General features: G+C 38.1%; 2 protein-coding genes across 3 annotated transcripts; one reads left to right on the forward strand and one right to left on the reverse strand.

Moving 5' to 3' along the window:
• The first annotated feature begins 674 nt into the window (after positions 1-674).
• On the forward strand, positions 675-7455 carry LOC119082363 (protein argonaute-2). Of its 2 annotated transcripts, XM_037191884.1 has the most exons (10): positions 675-789; positions 2684-2710; positions 2773-3131; positions 3207-4171; positions 4238-4334; positions 4408-4896; positions 5502-5858; positions 5926-6928; positions 6995-7049; positions 7117-7455. In XM_037191884.1, the coding sequence occupies exons 1-10, from the start codon at positions 780-782 to the stop codon at positions 7208-7210; spliced, it is 3456 nt and encodes a 1151-aa protein (XP_037047779.1). In that variant the 5' UTR covers positions 675-779; the 3' UTR covers positions 7211-7455. The 2 variants fall into 2 exon arrangements, with proteins under 2 accessions (XP_037047779.1, XP_037047778.1); XM_037191883.1 differs by having other exon boundaries at positions 2773-4171.
• Positions 7456-14202: 6747 nt separating this feature from the next.
• On the reverse strand, positions 14203-15880 carry LOC119082365 (BTB/POZ domain-containing protein 3-like). Its single transcript, XM_037191885.1, has 3 exons — positions 15551-15880; positions 15357-15468; positions 14203-15241 (listed from the first exon to the last, which is right to left on the reverse strand). The coding sequence occupies exons 1-3, from the start codon at positions 15702-15704 to the stop codon at positions 14218-14220; spliced, it is 1290 nt and encodes a 429-aa protein (XP_037047780.1). The 5' UTR covers positions 15705-15880; the 3' UTR covers positions 14203-14217.
• Positions 15881-18824: the final 2944 nt, after the last annotated feature.

The raw sequence follows: 18824 nt of genomic DNA on the forward strand, positions 1-18824 counted from the left end.
GGTAGCTCTCACCAAATTTGACGATTGTTAATTCAATGTTAGTGCGATATTACGATTTACCGGTTTTGAAAGAAGTGCGGTTTTTGCAATACTTATAGATCTCTTCGGTTGACGACTGGCTTTTTTAGGAAAACATAGAAAATGCAAATGGAAAACTGAATAAAACATTTTTAGTAACCGTGAAATGTTTATATTTGAAGTCAAGGAAACTAAAAAATGTCTAAAATTTGTTGCTGCATTTGCAGGAATTTAAATAATTTTTCATGCTTCGGGGCCGAAAATGAGGGCAATTTTTCGAATTTTCTCGGGTTTCGCTTTTGCGATGTTGCCTATGACGCACGTATCTTCTGTCTCGTTTTTCCACACAGCTGTCAAATTTGAAAATGAAACAAAAAATGTATGTGGTTCACACCATTATATCAGAATATCGTTCGTTTGCACACAAAATCGTCAAAGTAATCCACTGCACTAAGCAGTGCTGTCATCAGATTCGCAAACCGATGAGATCTATCGGCAACATTCTATTTTATTTGGGGGAATACCCCAATTATCTGACGTGTCATTTAATTTTATTCAACAAAGGAGATACGATTTCATGTTCAATATTTTCAATGATAAGCTAGTACGAAACGTGACTATTCGGTTTTCGAAATCACTCTCCCCATATCTTGTTCGACCGATTTATACCGTTTATACCTCAAGAGTGTGTCGAACATCAGTGAACGAATTGTGTGAATTGTCAAATAAAAATAATAAAATTTTATTGTTCGTGTTGAAACATGGGAAAAAGTAAGTTATTAAACAAAAGAAAGATGTGAATACTAAAACGTTGGATAAACAAAATATTGTTCCATAAGCTTTATGCCTATAAATGATATTGCGGAATTAAAATAAAATGAAAGGTCCCAATAACTTTGTCTTTACATATTATTATGCACAGGGGATATTGAATTGTAAGATTAGTGTATTGTATGGGAAAATTTGCTTGGAATTTTTCTCGTAATCTAGGCCCTCAGCATGAACATTTGTATACGCATCTGTTGTGGACGATATATTTTAGGCAAATTCGCGAGTTGTAGCCCGAACGAAGTCTACACAGATGCGTAAATAAACTATGTACACATCGTTTGGAATGGAAAAGTAATCCAGCAACTCAACATTTCTAAAGGTTTTAATGAGATTTAGATGATGGTATTTGGACTCGAAAGTGTAATAGTTATTTATGCCATTTAGCATCACTAAGTCCCACCTTTTGGGCGGGTCGGGTCCCTTGACTGATAATTTTCCCAAAATAATGTTGTCTTTTGCTGGTTGGTAATGTTGGTAAACTTCTTAGTCAATCAGATTAGACTTTTATAGATATCTTAATTTATTTTTACTGATTTTTTCATCTGGTTAAGAATGGACAATTTCTGTAGTCCAAGCAAATGACAATATTTTGACCTTAAACAATTTGTTTGAACCATCACGTCATACTTAGGATCTAAAATAATTTAGAAAACAAAAAATCTCAAATTACGCCTAAATTTATTTCTTTTGTAATAAGCAAAATATCACGACTCGCTGTCTAATTTTGCAATAAATAACCGCAACTCGTGTGAATTACAACTTTACCCTCGTCTGAGTTGTCTAATGTTCGATTTGCTTTGGCCGCAAACTTCTCGCAACTCGTGTGAATTACGACCCTCTCTTCGCTCGGGCCGCTAACATCACACTCGTCAGAGTTGTCTAATATTAGGTTAGCTCTGATCGCAAACTTTTTTGGAATAGTTTCCAGAACCTTATCCCGACATAGACCATCTCCGAACTTAGCCTCAGGAATCCCATTCCTCATTTAAAAAAAAATCATCCAAATCGGTTAAGAATTACTCAAGTTATCGTGATGACAAAAAAAAATGGTTACAAACAATTACGTTTTTGATAACATTTCATACATTGTGTGGTAACAAACATTCTAGGGTATTTTCTGGCGTAAGACCCTTGACTTTCAGTCAAGGGAATAATATGCAAAATTTGCAAACTGTAGATTTCGGTGGCATAAAACGTTACTTTATGAGGCTCACGATGTGTATTACCACGGCAGAGTAAAAGTAAACCTGACGGCAGGAGCGGTTCATTATTGAAAAGTCAAATGAGGGACCTAATGCACTGTATGAAAATGAACTCAAATGAACACTGACATAAATAAGACTACTAGGTAATTCAGGTCCCTAGTCAAACAAGCGCTCATGCCTGGGTTACTTTTACTCTGCCGTGGTATTACAATTACACAACTAGAGCCTAATAAAGTAATTTGTACTGGATGTCATAAATAACTATTTCAGCACACGCCCCAATTGTCAAATTGGGTCTAATGCTATAAAAATAAACATTACTGTAATATAACATACTAAGTTAATGTCACATCCTAAATACAATCGAAATTGCAGATATCTAAATTGCAAGACAGTACACATTCAGATACAGAACATTGATTGTAGCGATTTGTAGATTTTTCTAAGAGTAGGTACCAAAACAGTCCTATCTCCTATGAAAATTGTTTCGGTCTTATGCTAGACTTTGGTATCTAAAGGTACACACCGTGAAAACATTTTTCCCAGACTGTGTCACATGACTCATGTGTGTTTGCTCAAATATATTTCTTCGCAGCTAATATTAAATTTACGTTTTCTTTCATTTTCAGAGAAAGGAAAGTCGAACCCTTCGACAGGTTTGTTAAATATTTTAATTCAATTCAAAACAAAATATTCTAATTTCCATTACATTTTTTAGAAGGTCAGTCTCAAGGATCGTCTCAGCAGCAAGCTCCGTCTCAGCAGCAACGACCTCAGCCACAGCAACAAGCTCCGACTCAGCAGCAACGACCTCAGTCACAGCAGCAAGGTCAGACTCAGCAGCAGCGACCTCAATCTCAGCAGCAAGCTCAGACTCAGCAGCAGCACCCTCGGTCACAGCAGCAAGGTCAGGCTCAGCAGCAGCGACCTCAATCTCAGCAGCAAGCTCAAACTCAGCAGCAGCGACCTCAATCACAGCAACAAGCTCCCAATCAGCAGCAGCGACCTCAGTCACAGCAACAAGCTCCGAATCAGCAGCAACGAGCTCAGTCACAGCAACAAGCTCCGAATCAGCAGCAACGAGCTCAGTCACAGCAGCAAGCTCCGAACCAGCAGCAGCAAGGTCGTTCTCAGCCCCAACAACAATCTACTCAAAGAAGACCACGTCCTAAAACCACCGAAGATAAACCGAAAAACGACGACGCAAAAACATCTTCAACACGACAAGAGAAACCCGCGGCATGGACACCCGAATATCCTAATTTAGGTCAACAAACCCAACCGCAATCGTCTCAGTCGACGCAGTCAACAAATCAAACAGCACCGTTTGCATGGGGTGCGACGCAACAAGCGCAACAAATGACTACACCATTTATGCAGAGTGTTGCCCAATCGCAGGCTTCATTGACAGCTCAACAAAGATCTGTTAGAAGCAAACCAAGGCCGAAAACTGAAGAACAACCAACGCATATCGACACGAAGGCATCATCATCACAATCCCAAGCATGGGTTCCGGAATATGCATTTCCTGCGTCTGACACTTCGAATAATCAACCGACAGATAAACCGCCTAGTCAACCACCAGCAAAGTCTCGGCCAACTCAACCGCCCAGACAACAAGCGCGAGGCGGTGCTTCATCGACGAGTACCCTCGATGAATCCATGGACAAGCTGTCCTTATCAAACGTTTCAACTGCTTCTTCTTCAAGTGTATCGTCGAAACATTCCTCAGCGGCTGCCATTCCAACATCTGCTCTCATACCTCTTACCCCGTACAAGGGATGTGGAACAAGAGGTCAAAAAGTGAATGTCGATGTAAATTTTTTACCGTTATTGATCGACAAGTTACTTTCGACCGTTTATCAGTACGATGTTACCATTGAACCAAATTTACCGAAACGCATGCTGCCGTACATTTTCGAAACATTTCGTAAGAACAATTTCCCGAACATTTTCGTTGCATTTGACGGGCAGAAAATCGCAGTTTCACCGAAAATTCTACCGACCAGTACTAAGCGAGAGACTAAAGTGGTTGACGAAAATGGTAGAGATCGGGTTTATATGGTCGCAATAAAGGAAGCTAATGACAGCAAAATCGATTTTCAATCGCTGAAAATGTAAGTTTTGCAATGTCGACGTTTCGTAGTGATTAACGCTGATCATTCAATATTGTTTTTCTTCAGTTACACTAATATGCGACAATTTGATGCTCCACTACGGGCAATGCAGATGTTGGAAATTGTGCTGAAGTCACCGTTCTGGAATAAAAATGGGGTTCAGGTACGTAACGATTTAAAAAACATTGTTTTCGAAAAAATGAAAAAATTTGAAAAAAAAATCTTCAAAATCTTAGGCGGGTCGATCATTTTATATGTGTCCATCCAAGCGATTCGATCTTGGTGATAATTATGAATTGTGGACAGGACTGTACCAAGCGACAGTGCTTGGCTCGCGACCCTATCTCAACGTTGACATAGCCCACAAGGCATTTCCAAGCGCAATGTATGTCATAGATTTATTGGACGAGAGAACTAATTTGCAACGGGATCTGGAATATCGTGATAAGAATTCACTTCAGTCGCACTTGAACGGATTGATGATACGATATGCAATGCCGGGTAATGAAGCATCGGCTCGAAACTACAAATTTCTTGGACTGAGTGCCAATTCCAGGACGCATAAGTTTAAGAGCGACCAAGACAAAAAGGAGTATACAATCGAGCAGTACTTCCGAACACGTAACGTCACCATCAAATATCCGCTGTTGCCAACGTTGAAATTGGGAAATGCAATCAAAAATATTACGGTGCCGATGGAATTTTGCTCAGTTGCTGGAAATCAGGTAAAATTAACTATTTAAATCGGCAAATACTTTCGCAGAAAGTGCTGTGATGGATACAAAATCTATTACTTCATTATTGTTAACTCTGCTATGTGGTGGAGTGGAAGTGTGGCTAAAAAGGTATAATGGCTGTGTCCAAATCACAAAAAACGTTGGGGTAGTACTTTCCTCTGATTTCAAATCTCAGAATGTTCTCTGCAACTCGCTTTTAAATCCCAACAAGCGACTCGTATTCGATATTTTGAGAATTGGACACAAAGGCAGTTTGTGTTTATATCCCAAAAAGCGACTCGGTATCAGATATTTTGAGATTTGAAATCACAGGGAGAGAATCCCACAACGGCATTTGTTGTTTGGTCACACCCACTATACCTTTTTAGCCACACCTCTTCATAGTGGCAATACTTACATGTGCAGGTGGATGATTACTAGACAACTAGGTTAACTCGTCTGTTTTACGAACGGCCTAGTGTTGTTGAGGCGGTCAGAAATTCGTCTACATACTTTCAACGTACTACCGTCCAAATCACCCCTTGCTTACAACTTTCACGTTTCCATTTTTGAATTGAATTGACTCTTTCAATGAAATTTTCCTTCCCTTCCAGGCAGTAAATAAAAAATGCACCGAAAATCAGACGAGAAACATGATAAAAGTGGCAGCAACTAGCACTGATGTCCGCAAAGATAAAATAATGGAAATGTTACAACGAATTGCTCACAATCAATCACCGACACTGAAAGAATTCGGAATAGAAGTGGGTAATGGCTTTACAAATGTTCCAGCTAGAATTTTACCGGCCCCCACTTTGGAATACAAAGACAATAGAACTATTGTGCCGGCCAAGGGACAATGGCGCATCGATGGTTTGCAGTTTTTGACACCCATGTCAATGACTAGATATGCTGTGTTGGTTATGGACAGATATGTGCAAGACAATTCCGTTCGTTCGTTCTGTGAGTGTGTAAGTATAGTGTAGGTCCAAAGATGGTTTCATTCAAAAGTCAATTCATTTTGCTTTCCTCACACAGATAAATCGAATCGGTCGTTTCCAAGGCATGAACATTGACACGCAATACCAGATCTATCGTTTGGATTCAAATTCCAGAACCATTAGAGAGGAACTATGTCGCGAAATGTCCAAGATGATCGAAAAGAATATCGAGTTATTGTTTTGCGTTATTCCCGATCGGGGTGGTTCCTATGCACTAGTTAAACAGTGCGCTGAACTTGAGTGTGGCATTCTTACGCAATGCATCAAGCAGTTTACAATAACACGCAAAGGAACAGACCAGAGTACGGTGTCAAACATTCTACTGAAAGTGAATGCTAAACTAAATGGCACAAATCACAAATTAGCCCCGGTTTCTCGCACACCGATAATGGCAAGACCATTTATGCTAATCGGTGCAGATGTAACACATCCATCACCTGGCCAAGAGAATATTCCCAGTGTAGTTGGTGTTGTTTCATCGCACGATACTCAAGGCTTTAAATATAACAAATGCTGGAGGCTTCAAGATCCCAAGCAGGAAATGATCAGTGACTTTGACCAAATACTGATGGAACATTTGGAGTACTTTGAAAGGCAACATAAACGTTTACCCGATGTTATTCTATACTTCCGGGATGGAGTCTCTGAAGGACAGTTCCAACAGGTGCTGACCATTGAACTAAATGCTATGTACCGCGGCTGCCAACAGTACAAGCAGGGATATAAACCGAAAATTACGTTCATCGTTGTACAAAAACGGCATCACACTCGATTCTTTCCGCCTCCCAAGTCGAACTTGGGACGGGAAGACCGTAAGAATAACAACGTCCCAGCCGGCACCATTGTCGACAAGGAAATAACACACCCAACCGAAAATCAGTTCTATCTCGTCTCGCACCAGAGCATACAGGGCGTGGCTAGGCCGACCAAATATTGTTTGCTGAGAGACGATTCGGATTTTCCGATCGATGAATTGCAAGCAATAACGTACAATTTATGCCACTTTTTTGCAAGGTGCACACGGTCGGTTTCGTATCCAGGTAATAATTCAACTCAATGCAACAGTCCGGCTGAACTGTTTTATTGACATTTTTTTGATCTATCAGCTCCAACTTACTACGCTCATTTGGCTGCTGCACGGGGTCGTGTTTACATTGAAGGGTAAGATAATTTTTTTGTCGATTTATGCGTTACTGGTGTTGATGTGATGATTCGTCCGTTATAACAGGAAAAATATCAACATGAGCCGACTAGACAAAGAGTTTAAGAACTGTACTGTCAAACAGCAGATCAGTAAGAATCATCCGATGTACTTCATTTAAATCGGTCAAGTAGTGTAACCAAGCTGTATGATACGGATTATTGTTCATAGGATGTTAAATTAATTCATTTTCATTACAACAGCTTTCTTCGGACACTGAGGAGCTTCTACCTTATATTGTTCATTTTAATTGTTTCTTTTCAGCTTGTTGCAAGTTGTACATAATTAATTATAGCTGGACACTGTATCGCCAACATAATGAAACAATGTCCAGTTCATTTCTAACAAATAAATTTTCAATTTTTTTCCAACTTAATTTACGTGAACTTTCATTTAGATTTTAAGTTGTGCGGAAAAAAAGATTTTGTGATTTTTCCGTGTTGTGTCGCTGGTCGGGATGCAGGTTCAAAATTATCAAAATTCTCTAAAGTCTCAAAAAATTACAATCGCTTTTTGGAATTGTATGTGACCAGCTGGTGCAAAATAACGTATGCACACCAGTTCGGTTTAGCGATTGTATCAAAAATTTTACAAAAAATCTAAAAATTTTCTCCACATTTTGAATTTATAACTGAAGCCACTGAAATTGAGCAAAAAACTAAAGATGGGACAAAAATTGATGATATTGATTTTTTATCTATAAATTTCGATAAAATTATTAATGTTAAGATACATTCGCTCTTGTGGGTAACGTTTTTCAATCGCTTTATGTTACACATTCGCGGATTCCTGAAGACCCACACGAAACAAATAAATGAGATATGTATTTGTGACAAATAGTTCAAAGTATTCGTTACAAATATATGCATATTTGCTACAAATCATATACAGATGCGTTTATTTACAATACTACAAATAAATTTTTAAATAAGTAAATTATCTGAATAATTTGTGGCAAATATATAAATTTATTTGTCGCAACTCTTAAATAAATTTGCAGTAAACTATTTTTTCCCTGCAGTAATGAACACATTTGTTTCACATTATTCGTCAGAAGTTGGAGCGCCATAAGTACATACTCGCTTGCCTCTTCTATCTAATAATGTAAAACCCAAGTGGTTTGCATGAAGAGATGTATGGGTTTTACCCGAACTTGGTAAAAAAAAACCAACCCGACCCGATATATTTGTAAGGGGTTATCAGGTTTCGAAAATCCTCGATCCGCTCCGAGTTCCGAGATGCAAAATCTTTCAGTTAAAAAACATTTGAGAATAGAATTTTAAGACTTTGTGCTGTAAATTCTAGTGAGGGTTTAACAGTACCCTATGGTTCAAATTCAAGTTGTAACGTCTATTGAAAAATATGGAGAAAGTTGGAATTCTGGAAATTCTCGGAAATTTAAATAAAACAAGGCATCAGAACAGTCGGAGCGTTTGCTACGACTTAGCCCCGTACGACCCGTAATCCTATTTCGTCCGTAACCATAATATGTCCGTAGCCGAAATACTCCCGCAACCCTAATACGTCTACAACCCTCTAATGCGTCTGTTACCAAAATGCAAGTCAAGTTGGGCATGGTCAAATTTACTGAAAGTGTTCATTTTTAAAATTGCGCATAGCGCAATTACGAAAGCCCGTACGAAGTACCTCTCAAATAAAACCAACAATTTACGACATTATTTTAGAAACCCAAACTTTTTTGCCAACTTTCCATTGCCTTAGTCCAAGGGCCCAAATCCGTCCGTCCGTCCATCCGTCTGTGACCCCTCTAGCTTTTTCACACAACCTTTTTTGAAAATTCTTTTTTTCCCCGATTGGTATCGACAAAAGTAAGGTCAAGTTCGATGGGCAATGGGCATGGTAGGGTCGGCCCTTCAAGAGCTAGGGCCCTATAGATGTTTTTCAGTCTTTCGACAATATCTACCGAAATACGCATGCAATGACTGCTTGTGATATATCAAATGAAATGTATTGACGAGTAGAACAAAGTTGCTGAACATTGTTTTTGGGTAAGATGCAGCGTGGGCTTGTTGAGAGGGCTCAAAGGTCGGTACTCGGCCCTAAGTGTTTTTTGCACATAAATCGAGTAAATCTCATCCGATTTTGCTAGATTTAGTTTTTTTATGGAAGGTAATTGAATACCGAAAAGAACGTGGCGAAAAAAGTTTCAAATTTGGGCCCTTGGACTAAGGCCGCTACTCGGCCCTAAGTGTTTTTTGCACATAAATCGAGTAAATATCATCCGATTTTGCTAGTTTTTGTTTCATTTGAGAGATAATTGAATGCCGAATAGAATGATGGCAAAAAAAGTTTTAAATTTGGGCCCTTGGACTAAGGCCGCTACTCGGCCCTAAGTGTTTTTTGCACATAAATCGAGTAAATATCATCCGATTTTGCTAGTTTTTGTTTCGTTTGAGAGATAATTGAATACCGAAAAGAACGTGGCGAAAAAAGTTTCAAATTTGGGCCCTTGGACTAAGGCCGCTACTCGGCCCTAAGTGTTTTTTGTACATAAATCGAATAAATCTCATCCGATTTTGCTAGATTTAGTTTATTATGGAAGTTAATTGAATGCCGAATAGAATGATGGCGAAAAAAGTTTCAAATTTGGTCCTTTGGACTAAGGCCGCTACTCGGCCCTAAGTGTTTTTTGTACATAAATCGAGTAAATATCATCCGATTTTGCTAATTTTTGTTTTATTTGAGAGGTAATTGAATACCCAATGGAAAGTTGGCAAAAAATTTTGGGTTTCTAAAATAATGTCGTAAATTGTTGGTTTTATTTGAGAGGTACTTCGTACGGGCTTTCGTAATTGCGCTCTGCGCAATTTTAAAAATGAACACTTTCAGTAAATTTGACCATGCCCAACTTGACTTGCATTTTGGTAACAGACGCATTAGAGGGTTGTAGACGTATTAGGGTTCCGGGCGTATTACGGCTACGGACGTATTATGGTTACGGACGAAATAGGATTACGGGTCGTACGGGGCTAAGTCGCAGCAAACGCTCCGACTGTTCTGATGCCTTGTTTTTATTGCGGATTCGTCATCTATGAACATAACCAAATGCTTTGCCCTTACTGTCTGCTTCCAATTCGACGTGTTACAAACGGCATATTAATCTTATAAGCCCCCAGTACTTCGTACGGGGCTAAAAAACTAAAATTCAGTGAGGTTAAAACTTCGACAGATTGGTATTAGTGGAACTATAAAAAATTAGGGGAGATGCGGGAAAACAGGAAAAGTCCGAAAAAAATCGGTTTTGCTTGCTTTTTCGCCTATACCTGCTGTTTGATAGGCTCTGTTTCGTCTCGTCAATACCTTTCATTTGATGTATCGCACTTGATTTTTATGCAAAAACATCCAGAGATATGCTGGAAAGCTGGTGAAGAACAAGCAAAACAATTAGCTGCTTTTCCTTCTTTCTCACCAATAGTTACTGATCGACAATTCTTATTTTTCTAAACATTACGTATTAAGATTCGTCTCGTCAAAACCTTTCATTTGACATATCACACACTATTATTGAGCAAAAATATCCAGAGATATGCTGTAAAAACTAGTGAAAAACAGGCAAAACAAGCTGTTTTGCTCGCTTTCTCGCCTCTGACTACTTTTAGACAAACTTGATTTTTCTAAAAAGTTGATATGCAGATTCGTCTCGTCAATACCTTTCATTTAACATATCACACACGATTTTTGAGCAAAAACATCCTGAGATATGCTGGAAAAACTAGTGAAAAACATACAAAACAAGCAAAACGCGCTGTTTTGCTTGCTTTCTCGCCAGTAGCTACTGATCCACAAACTTGATTTTTCTAAAAATATTCAGATTCGTCTCGTCAATACCTTTCATTTGACGTATCGCACTCGATTTTTGAGCAAAAACATCTTGAGAAATGCTTCGAAAACTATGTAAAAATCAGGCAAAACAAAACAAAACAAATGTTCCGCGAACTTGACTTCAAACTGCCTTCGCTGTTTTGAAGCACTTCCCATTGAGTCCCGACAACGTGATTAGGCTAGAAATTTTCGTGGGCACGCAAAACAAAGGTAAACAACGAATATTCTTTTTGAATTCAAAATTTTTAGAATTAAATGAAAATATTGGAATCAATTTAATTTCTTAACATTTTATTTGCATTTTGTTTTGATATTATCTCGAAATTTTTGGAATTAAATGAATAGGCAACGATGCTTTGCTGAAAACTTTTCAGTGAAAAGTATACATTTGGGCGTTTTTTAAATACTAGATTTTAGTTTATTTTTATTTATTTATTTTTATTTATTTATTTATCTGATATCTTTCCTTTCAAAAATGTACGACCGCATAAACGACCACAAATGTGTTAGCTTTCAAAAGAAAATAGATTTAGAGTGTTGAGTCTTCAACATCGCTAGCTACCAGCTAGCTTTTAACCTGTGGTTTTTTGGGGTTGCTCGGCTGAGAAATAAAAGACTTCAATTCGGGCGTGTTGCCCTTTCAACGTTATCTTTTTTTTCTGACATAATTTCTTACTACTAGTAATCGATCGGTTTTATTTAAACCGCAAACTGCGATCGACATACTATCGGAGTTTCAACATCATCCCACGAATTATTTTCCCGAAATAATTTCAACAATTTTTGCTCCTTGCTCCTACCGTTTAAAATAACTTATTTACTGAAGAATAAGCTCCTCACATTGACGAGTTGCTATTTGTCCCATTGACCATTGTTGTCCCATTGACGAGCGCCCTTTTCGCCATTGACGACTGCCTTTTTCGTCCCATTGAGAGACGCCTTTTTTCGTTCCATTGACAAACGCCTTTCTTCGTCCCATTGACGACTGATTGTGCCTCCCATTGACGGCTGTCCCAATGACTATTTGACTTTGTCTCCCATTGACCATAAACGTTTGTTCGCCCCAATGACGATTTCTCTACGTCCCATTGACGGTCTCTTGATTGCCTTCCATTGACGAATTTCGGTTTGCGTCCCATTAAACGACTTTCGGTTTGCGTCCCTTTGATGACTTTCTGTTTGCGTCCCATCGACGACTTTCGTTTTTTCGTCCCATTGACGGCTTCTTGTGCGTCCCCTTGACGACGTTTGTACCATTGTTGAATTCCATCTTTTCATCCCATTGACGGTTTTTGTTTCCTACACAAACATTCGACATTGACCAAATACCATTGCCGTTCTATTAACCGATTTGTATGTCCCAATGACAAAAAACACAGCAACGGTTTTCCAATTTCTTCCACCCCAAAAGTCACCACAAGGCGCCAAATGTTGAGTCTTCAACATCGCTAGCTACCAGCTAGCATTTAACCTGTGATTTTTTGGGATTTCTCGGCTGAGAAATAAAGGACTTTAATTCGATCGTGTTGCCCTTTAAACCGCAAACTTCGATCGACATACTATGGGAGTTTCAACAACGAGACACGCAATGGTAGGCTAAAATTTTGGGTAAGTACCGGTGGATTTTTAGCCCCGTACGAAGTACTGGGGGCTTATAAGATTAATATGCCGTTTGTAACACGTCGAATTGGAAGCAGACAGTAAGGGCAAAGCATTTGGTTATGTTCATAGATGACGAATCCGCAATAAAAAAAATGTCCGTCCGTCCGTCCGTCCGTGACCCCTCTAGCTTGATCAAATCACAACATTTTTTCAAAATTCTTTTTTTCCCCGATTGGTATCGACAAAAGTAAGGTCAAGTTCGAAAATGGGCATGATAGGGTCGGCCCTTCCAGAGCTAGGGCCCTATAGGTGTTTTTCAGTCTTTCGACGATATCTACCGAAATACGCACGCAATAGCTGCTTGTGATATATCAAATGAAAGGTATTAACGAGTAGAACAAAGTTGCTGAACATTGTTTTTGGGTAAGATGCAACGCGGGCTTGTTGGGAGGGCTCAAAGGTCGTTACTCGGCCCTAATTGTTTTTTGCACATAAATCGAGTAAATCTCATTCGATTTTGCTAGTTTTTGTTTCATTTGAGAGACAATTGAATGCCGAATAGAATGATGGCAAAAAAAGTTTTAAATTTGGGCCCTTGGACTAAGGCCGCTACTCGGCCCTAAGTGTTTTTTGCACATAAATCGAGTAAATCTCATCCGATTTTGCTAGTTTTTGTTTCATTTGAGAGATAATTGAATGCCGAATAGAATGATGGCAAAAAAAAGTTTAAAATTTGGGCCCTTGGACTAAGGCCACTACTCAGCCCTAAGTGTTTTTTGCACATAAATCGAGTAAATCTCATCCGATTTTGCTAGATTTAGTTTTTTATGGAAGGTAATTGAATACCGAAAAGAACGTGGCGAAAAAAGTTTCAAATTTGGGCCCTTGGACTAAGTCAGCTACTCGGCCCTAAGTGTTTTTTGCACATAAATCGAGTAAATCTCATCCGATTTTGCTAGTTTTTGTTTCATTTGAGAGGTAATTGAATACCCAATGGAAAGTTGGCAAAAAATTTTGGGTTTCTAAAATAATGTCGTAAATAGTTGGTTTTATTTGAGAGGTACTTCGTACGGGCTTTCGTAATTGCGCTATGCGCAATTTTAAAAATGAACACTTTCAGTAAATTTGACCATGCCCAACTTGACTTGCATTTTGGTAACAGACGCATTAGAGGGTTGTAGACGAATTAGGGTTCCGGGCGTATTACGTATTATGGTTACGGACGAAATAGGATTACGGGTCGTACGGGGCTAAGTCGCAGCAAACGCTCCGACTGTTCTGATGCCTTGTTTTTAGTGAAATTAGAATTTTTCGCCAGTGGTTACCCACCCCCTCTCAATCGTCTCAAAATTCTAGAATGTCTTCAGAGGCTTTTCTTTGGCGTTATTTCGTTTTGCGTTCGTTTGCTCTTTGCTTTAATTTTCACAATTCCTCTTGAAGAAAAACGCACCGGGATATAGTTTTGAACAAGCAATTCTTTATTAAAAACATTTATACACACGACAATGAAACGATTTAAATTTTGTTTCTGCTTGTCATTACGTCCTTAAGGCCTTATCATTATATTTAAAAATAAAAATCGTTGCGAAGAATTAAGATAAAAAATATTCCTAAAATTGCGTAAAAACTTAAATGGAATGCGAATGAATTGAATTAAACAAAAAGAGTCTCTCAAAAAGAGAATTAAGAAGTTTGATAGAAATCGATTTTTTTTAAACAATGATGACTGTTATTTGTTAATCTGGAGAGGTTACATTTCAATAAGGTACCATCTACGAACATTGCGATATCACGACTTAAACTACTAAAGGGAATCCAAGTGATTTCAAAATTAAAAACAAATGTGTAGGTTTTTGTCATGTTAATTTCAACGAAATCAATAAACCGGAAGTACCAGCAATTGTCGTCCTCCGATAATAATTTTTCATAATTCAGTTTTACATTTAGTTCATTTAACATGATTGAAAACTCCAAATCTTCAACGCTCTTCGGAAGAAAAGTGTAAACATGTGTAACGAATATACTACCCCTTGATTTGAATACTACACTGAGCTCCGATAAACATTGTTTCGACGGGTAATAGTCCTTGGCCGAATGTTTCTTACAAAAAGCACTTTTCAACTCTAGTTTTTCTCTTGCAGTATGGCACTCAATTGTAAAGTTCGTTATGTTCAAGAGATATAAGAGCAGTGAGCTAAGCTCATCATTGGACAACAGATCCTTGATTGGATTAAACTTTCTCAACTGATCGAATGTTATTTTAGAAAATCTGATCAAATTCTTGATAGGCTCGAAAACCTTCCGCTTGTTCGTTACATTTGATTGTGAATTCTGTCTTTCAGTCTCTTCGGCAACCCACAGAGCACACGATTTTAACACATCGATTTCATTTATGGTCAGAGCGTCCATGCTCAACAAATCCACTAGGGTGGCCTCGCTGATATCGACGAAGTGCCTGTTCTTGAATGCCAATACACTATTGTAACGAATTAAAGTTTTCACTTGATCAAGAGGCACGCACACATAGTCACTTGGAAATTGCATCAATTGATCGTAAATGATGCAACAATTGGATGTATTCAGAGCGTTCTTGATAAACGAGAGTATTGTGTCGTTCATGTTGTACACTTGGTACTTATCACCGGCCATAAAAGTCTCAAACAGCTCTGACAAATCCAATTCTTTCAATACGTTAGTGTAAATGTACCTGTGTGGACGTCGAAATTTGTAAATGTTTGTTCCTTGGACAATTTAAGCCGAATCACTGTATCGACGGTGTACAATATTTCAGGACCACAACAATCCATTTTGATGTTACTTACTTCAACATATTAATGAATCCGGTTGCTGTTAAATCCGGTATTTCAATAGGCTTCGATCCAGTCATTTGAAGGTTATGATTCGCAAAAAACATTTGCTCGAAAACTGGACTACCTGTTGAATGTATAAGCATGAGGATTTGTTGCAAAAAAATTGTTTACCAGAGGCCATCGCAAGGAAGACGATTCCCACTGACCTGAAGCGATTATAATTTTGTGAGCATAAACCATTTCTTTCTGTTCACCAACAATGAATGATACATCTGCAAAACGATTATTGTTTACAAACCATTCCATTCGTGGCTCGATTTCTAATGGAATAGCATCAGCATCATTATTTGGTACATTCATTTTTTGGTAGGAAGTCGAATTTCAGTTTAGTAACAATCGGATAAGGTTAAATAAATAAATAAATAAAAGGTTGATCAAAGCTTGTAAAGTCACAGTTTGGTCTGCAGCTTTTGCGGTCACAATCTGTCATTGGTATGAAATCGGCTATAATCTTGCACACACGTCTGTGAAATTGTTTAACTGTGATCCTTCAATGCAATTTATCCAAGTATATATGCTTATGCACGGTAAAGTGCACTTTACATCACTGCTTGTGACAGGGAAAATGCACTTACCGTCCTCAAACATGTAAAATGTGTTATGCCACTGCTTGTATTTACAGTGAGATTACACCACTCGCCTTCGGCTCGTTCCGCAGATCTCAAACTTGCCTAAACAAATATTTACAAAGAGTGACGTAACATACTAAAAAACAACGGTTTTTGGGGTTTTTTTATTTGGTTTTTTACACACATTACCATTACCTCGAAGGGTCCCAAGTAGCATTTCAGAAAAAATAACTTATTCGTTAAAATAACGTTGTAGCAACGTTGCCACAACGGTTGTGCAACCGTTGTTGCCCGGTTATAGTTTAACCTACGTCAATTAACCGTTGGATAACCGTTAAACAACGAAAAAGTTAAAAATTATAGTTGCTCTACCTTAAATTTTTAACTTTTTCGTTGTTTAACTGTTATCCAACGGTTAATTGACCTAGGTTAAATTATAACCGGGCAACAACGGTTGCAAAACCGTTGTGACAACGTTGCTACAACGTTATTCTAACGAATAAGTTATTTTTTCTGAAATGCTACTTGGGGTAGCCTACTGATTCTACTGCACAAACTTTTTGATTTTTGGCATTATAGATTGTGGACGTTAAGGGGAAATAGCGTAAAGTTCTTCTTTTTTTAATTCTTACGTTACAGTGTAACCCAGGGCCGGACTGGCTGTACAAGGTACACTATCAGTGTAGAAAGATGGTACACTATCAGTGTAGAAAGAGGGTACATTATCAGTGTAGAAAGAGGGTGCACTATCAGTACTTTCTGATTAAATGATGCTAAAGGTTAAAAACGCGAGCAAAGCGAGCAAGAATGTTTTTCTTTCTACGCTTTAATGGATGAAAAATTATAAATAATAGCAGCTAATGAACGTTGTGAAACCAAAGTTTTATTCTTGGAATATTTGTATCGCGAGTGAAGCGAGTGGAACTTTTTTCATTGAATCAGTTGATGTAATTAGCTGAAAACGCGAGCATAGCAAACGAGAAATTTTGTTGATTTAAAGTTTCACAAACTGAGTAAATCAGGTGCTTCACACTTCTGACAGAAGTCTTCTGTGCTTTAGTAGAATTTCGGAAATAATTATAGAGCTCCACACTTTCCGACGAGCTAGAGCTGGATTCCGGTTAACTTTAAGAATTCTAGAAGTTATTACAACGCCAGTTCTGCTCTGTGGCAAAAACACCAGATTTTGAGTATACAGTCACAGAATAGTCATTTGTGTACCTGATTTGCACGATTGATTTTAGGCAATTTCGCGAGTGCCTAAAATCAATCGTGCAAATCAGGTACACATGTGAGTTTTCATGCAAAGGGCCGAAAACTCCAGAAAAAATCAAAAATTCAAAAATTGCCCTCATTTTCAATAAACGTCAACGGTTTATACTTTCATTGCTCATTTTCGGCCCGAAGCATGAAAATGACTATTTCATTACAACGACTACGAAATACTCAATTTGTGTACCTGAATTGAACGATTGATTTTATTTTAGTCAATTTCGCGAGCTGTAGGCCGAACAGAGTGGAGGCTTACAAGCGAAAGTGCCTAAAATCAATCGTCCAAAGCAGGTACACATGTGAGTTCTCATGCAAAGGGCCGAAAACCCGAGAAAAAAAATTGCATGAAAACACGGCAGAGTAAAGTTAACCAGGCAGGAGTGGACGTTTGACAAGAGACCTGAACAATCTAGTAGCCCTATATTTTTTGCAAATAAAACTTTTCAGTTTATGTCAGTGTTCGTTTGAGTTAATTTTCATCCAGTGTATTAGGTCCTTTATTTGACGTTTCGAAAATGAACCGCTCCTGCCTGGTTTATTTTACTCTGCCGTGATGAAAAGCATGAAAATTGTAATTGACACAAATGACTATTGGTTCTGACCCACTAGAACAGAATTTTCAAGAGGGGCCTCCTCGACGCGGTAGTCCAAATTTCTAATATAAAAATAAATTGATTGGAACACAGTAGCATTTTTCAAAAATGAAGGGCCAAATGACAGGAAATCATTCAGAAAATCTGTTCTAGTGCTTGGTTCAGAGCTATGTTCTGACACATTATTTGAAATTGACATGAAAATTTATCGTTCGGCAAGCCTCAATGCTTACCCTCATATGTCAATAATCTACTATAACTGGTGTTCGTCGGTCCCTACAATCCATATTTTAAACAACAAGAAGGCACATAAAGGATTATAATCGCGATCCCTTTGTTGTTGAAATGGCCAAACTATCCTTGAACTTGATACGAATTAAAACTAATAATCTGAAAAAATGTCATTGTATAAAAAATTGAATAAACGGACGCTGGCTGTAGTGTAGGAATTTAATTTGTTTATTATATACCATAACATATTTAAATAAAAGGTTGTCTAAGCATTTACTTGTATATCTGAAAAAAATACGTCGCGCGTAGTAATGAAATACGAACTTCCGTTCAACATTAATTTGTATAAATTATATAATTCTTTATATTGATTGTAAAATTCGAAGAGGCATGGTCAAAAATCATTTAGTCTATAATCAGTTAGAAACGATTTCGCACAACTGTTTTTAATCGATTACCCAGATCGGAACAGTCTGCGTTTTCCTTCGCGATCGACTTGAACTATAAAATTTTGTGTGCGCAATAATTTTCAGTGTTGAAAAATTCACAAACAAAAATTACATCCCAAGATGTCAATGGTTTTGTATGACAATGAAGATTGGTTGGATTTTAAACGGCGAACCGAAATTATGCCCTGTGACTTATGGCCAACCCCGTTCTTATGGTCTGTTTATCGATCCCTTTGCGAAACGAACGGATACGTCCGACCTTGGGTGGATGTCTACTGGCGAAAATATTGGAACGAAATCAATTGC

The sequence above is a fragment of the Bradysia coprophila genome, unplaced genomic scaffold (assembly GCF_014529535.1).
Source record: "Bradysia coprophila strain Holo2 unplaced genomic scaffold, BU_Bcop_v1 contig_415, whole genome shotgun sequence".
NCBI classification, from domain to species: Eukaryota; Metazoa; Arthropoda; class Insecta; order Diptera; family Sciaridae; genus Bradysia; species Bradysia coprophila.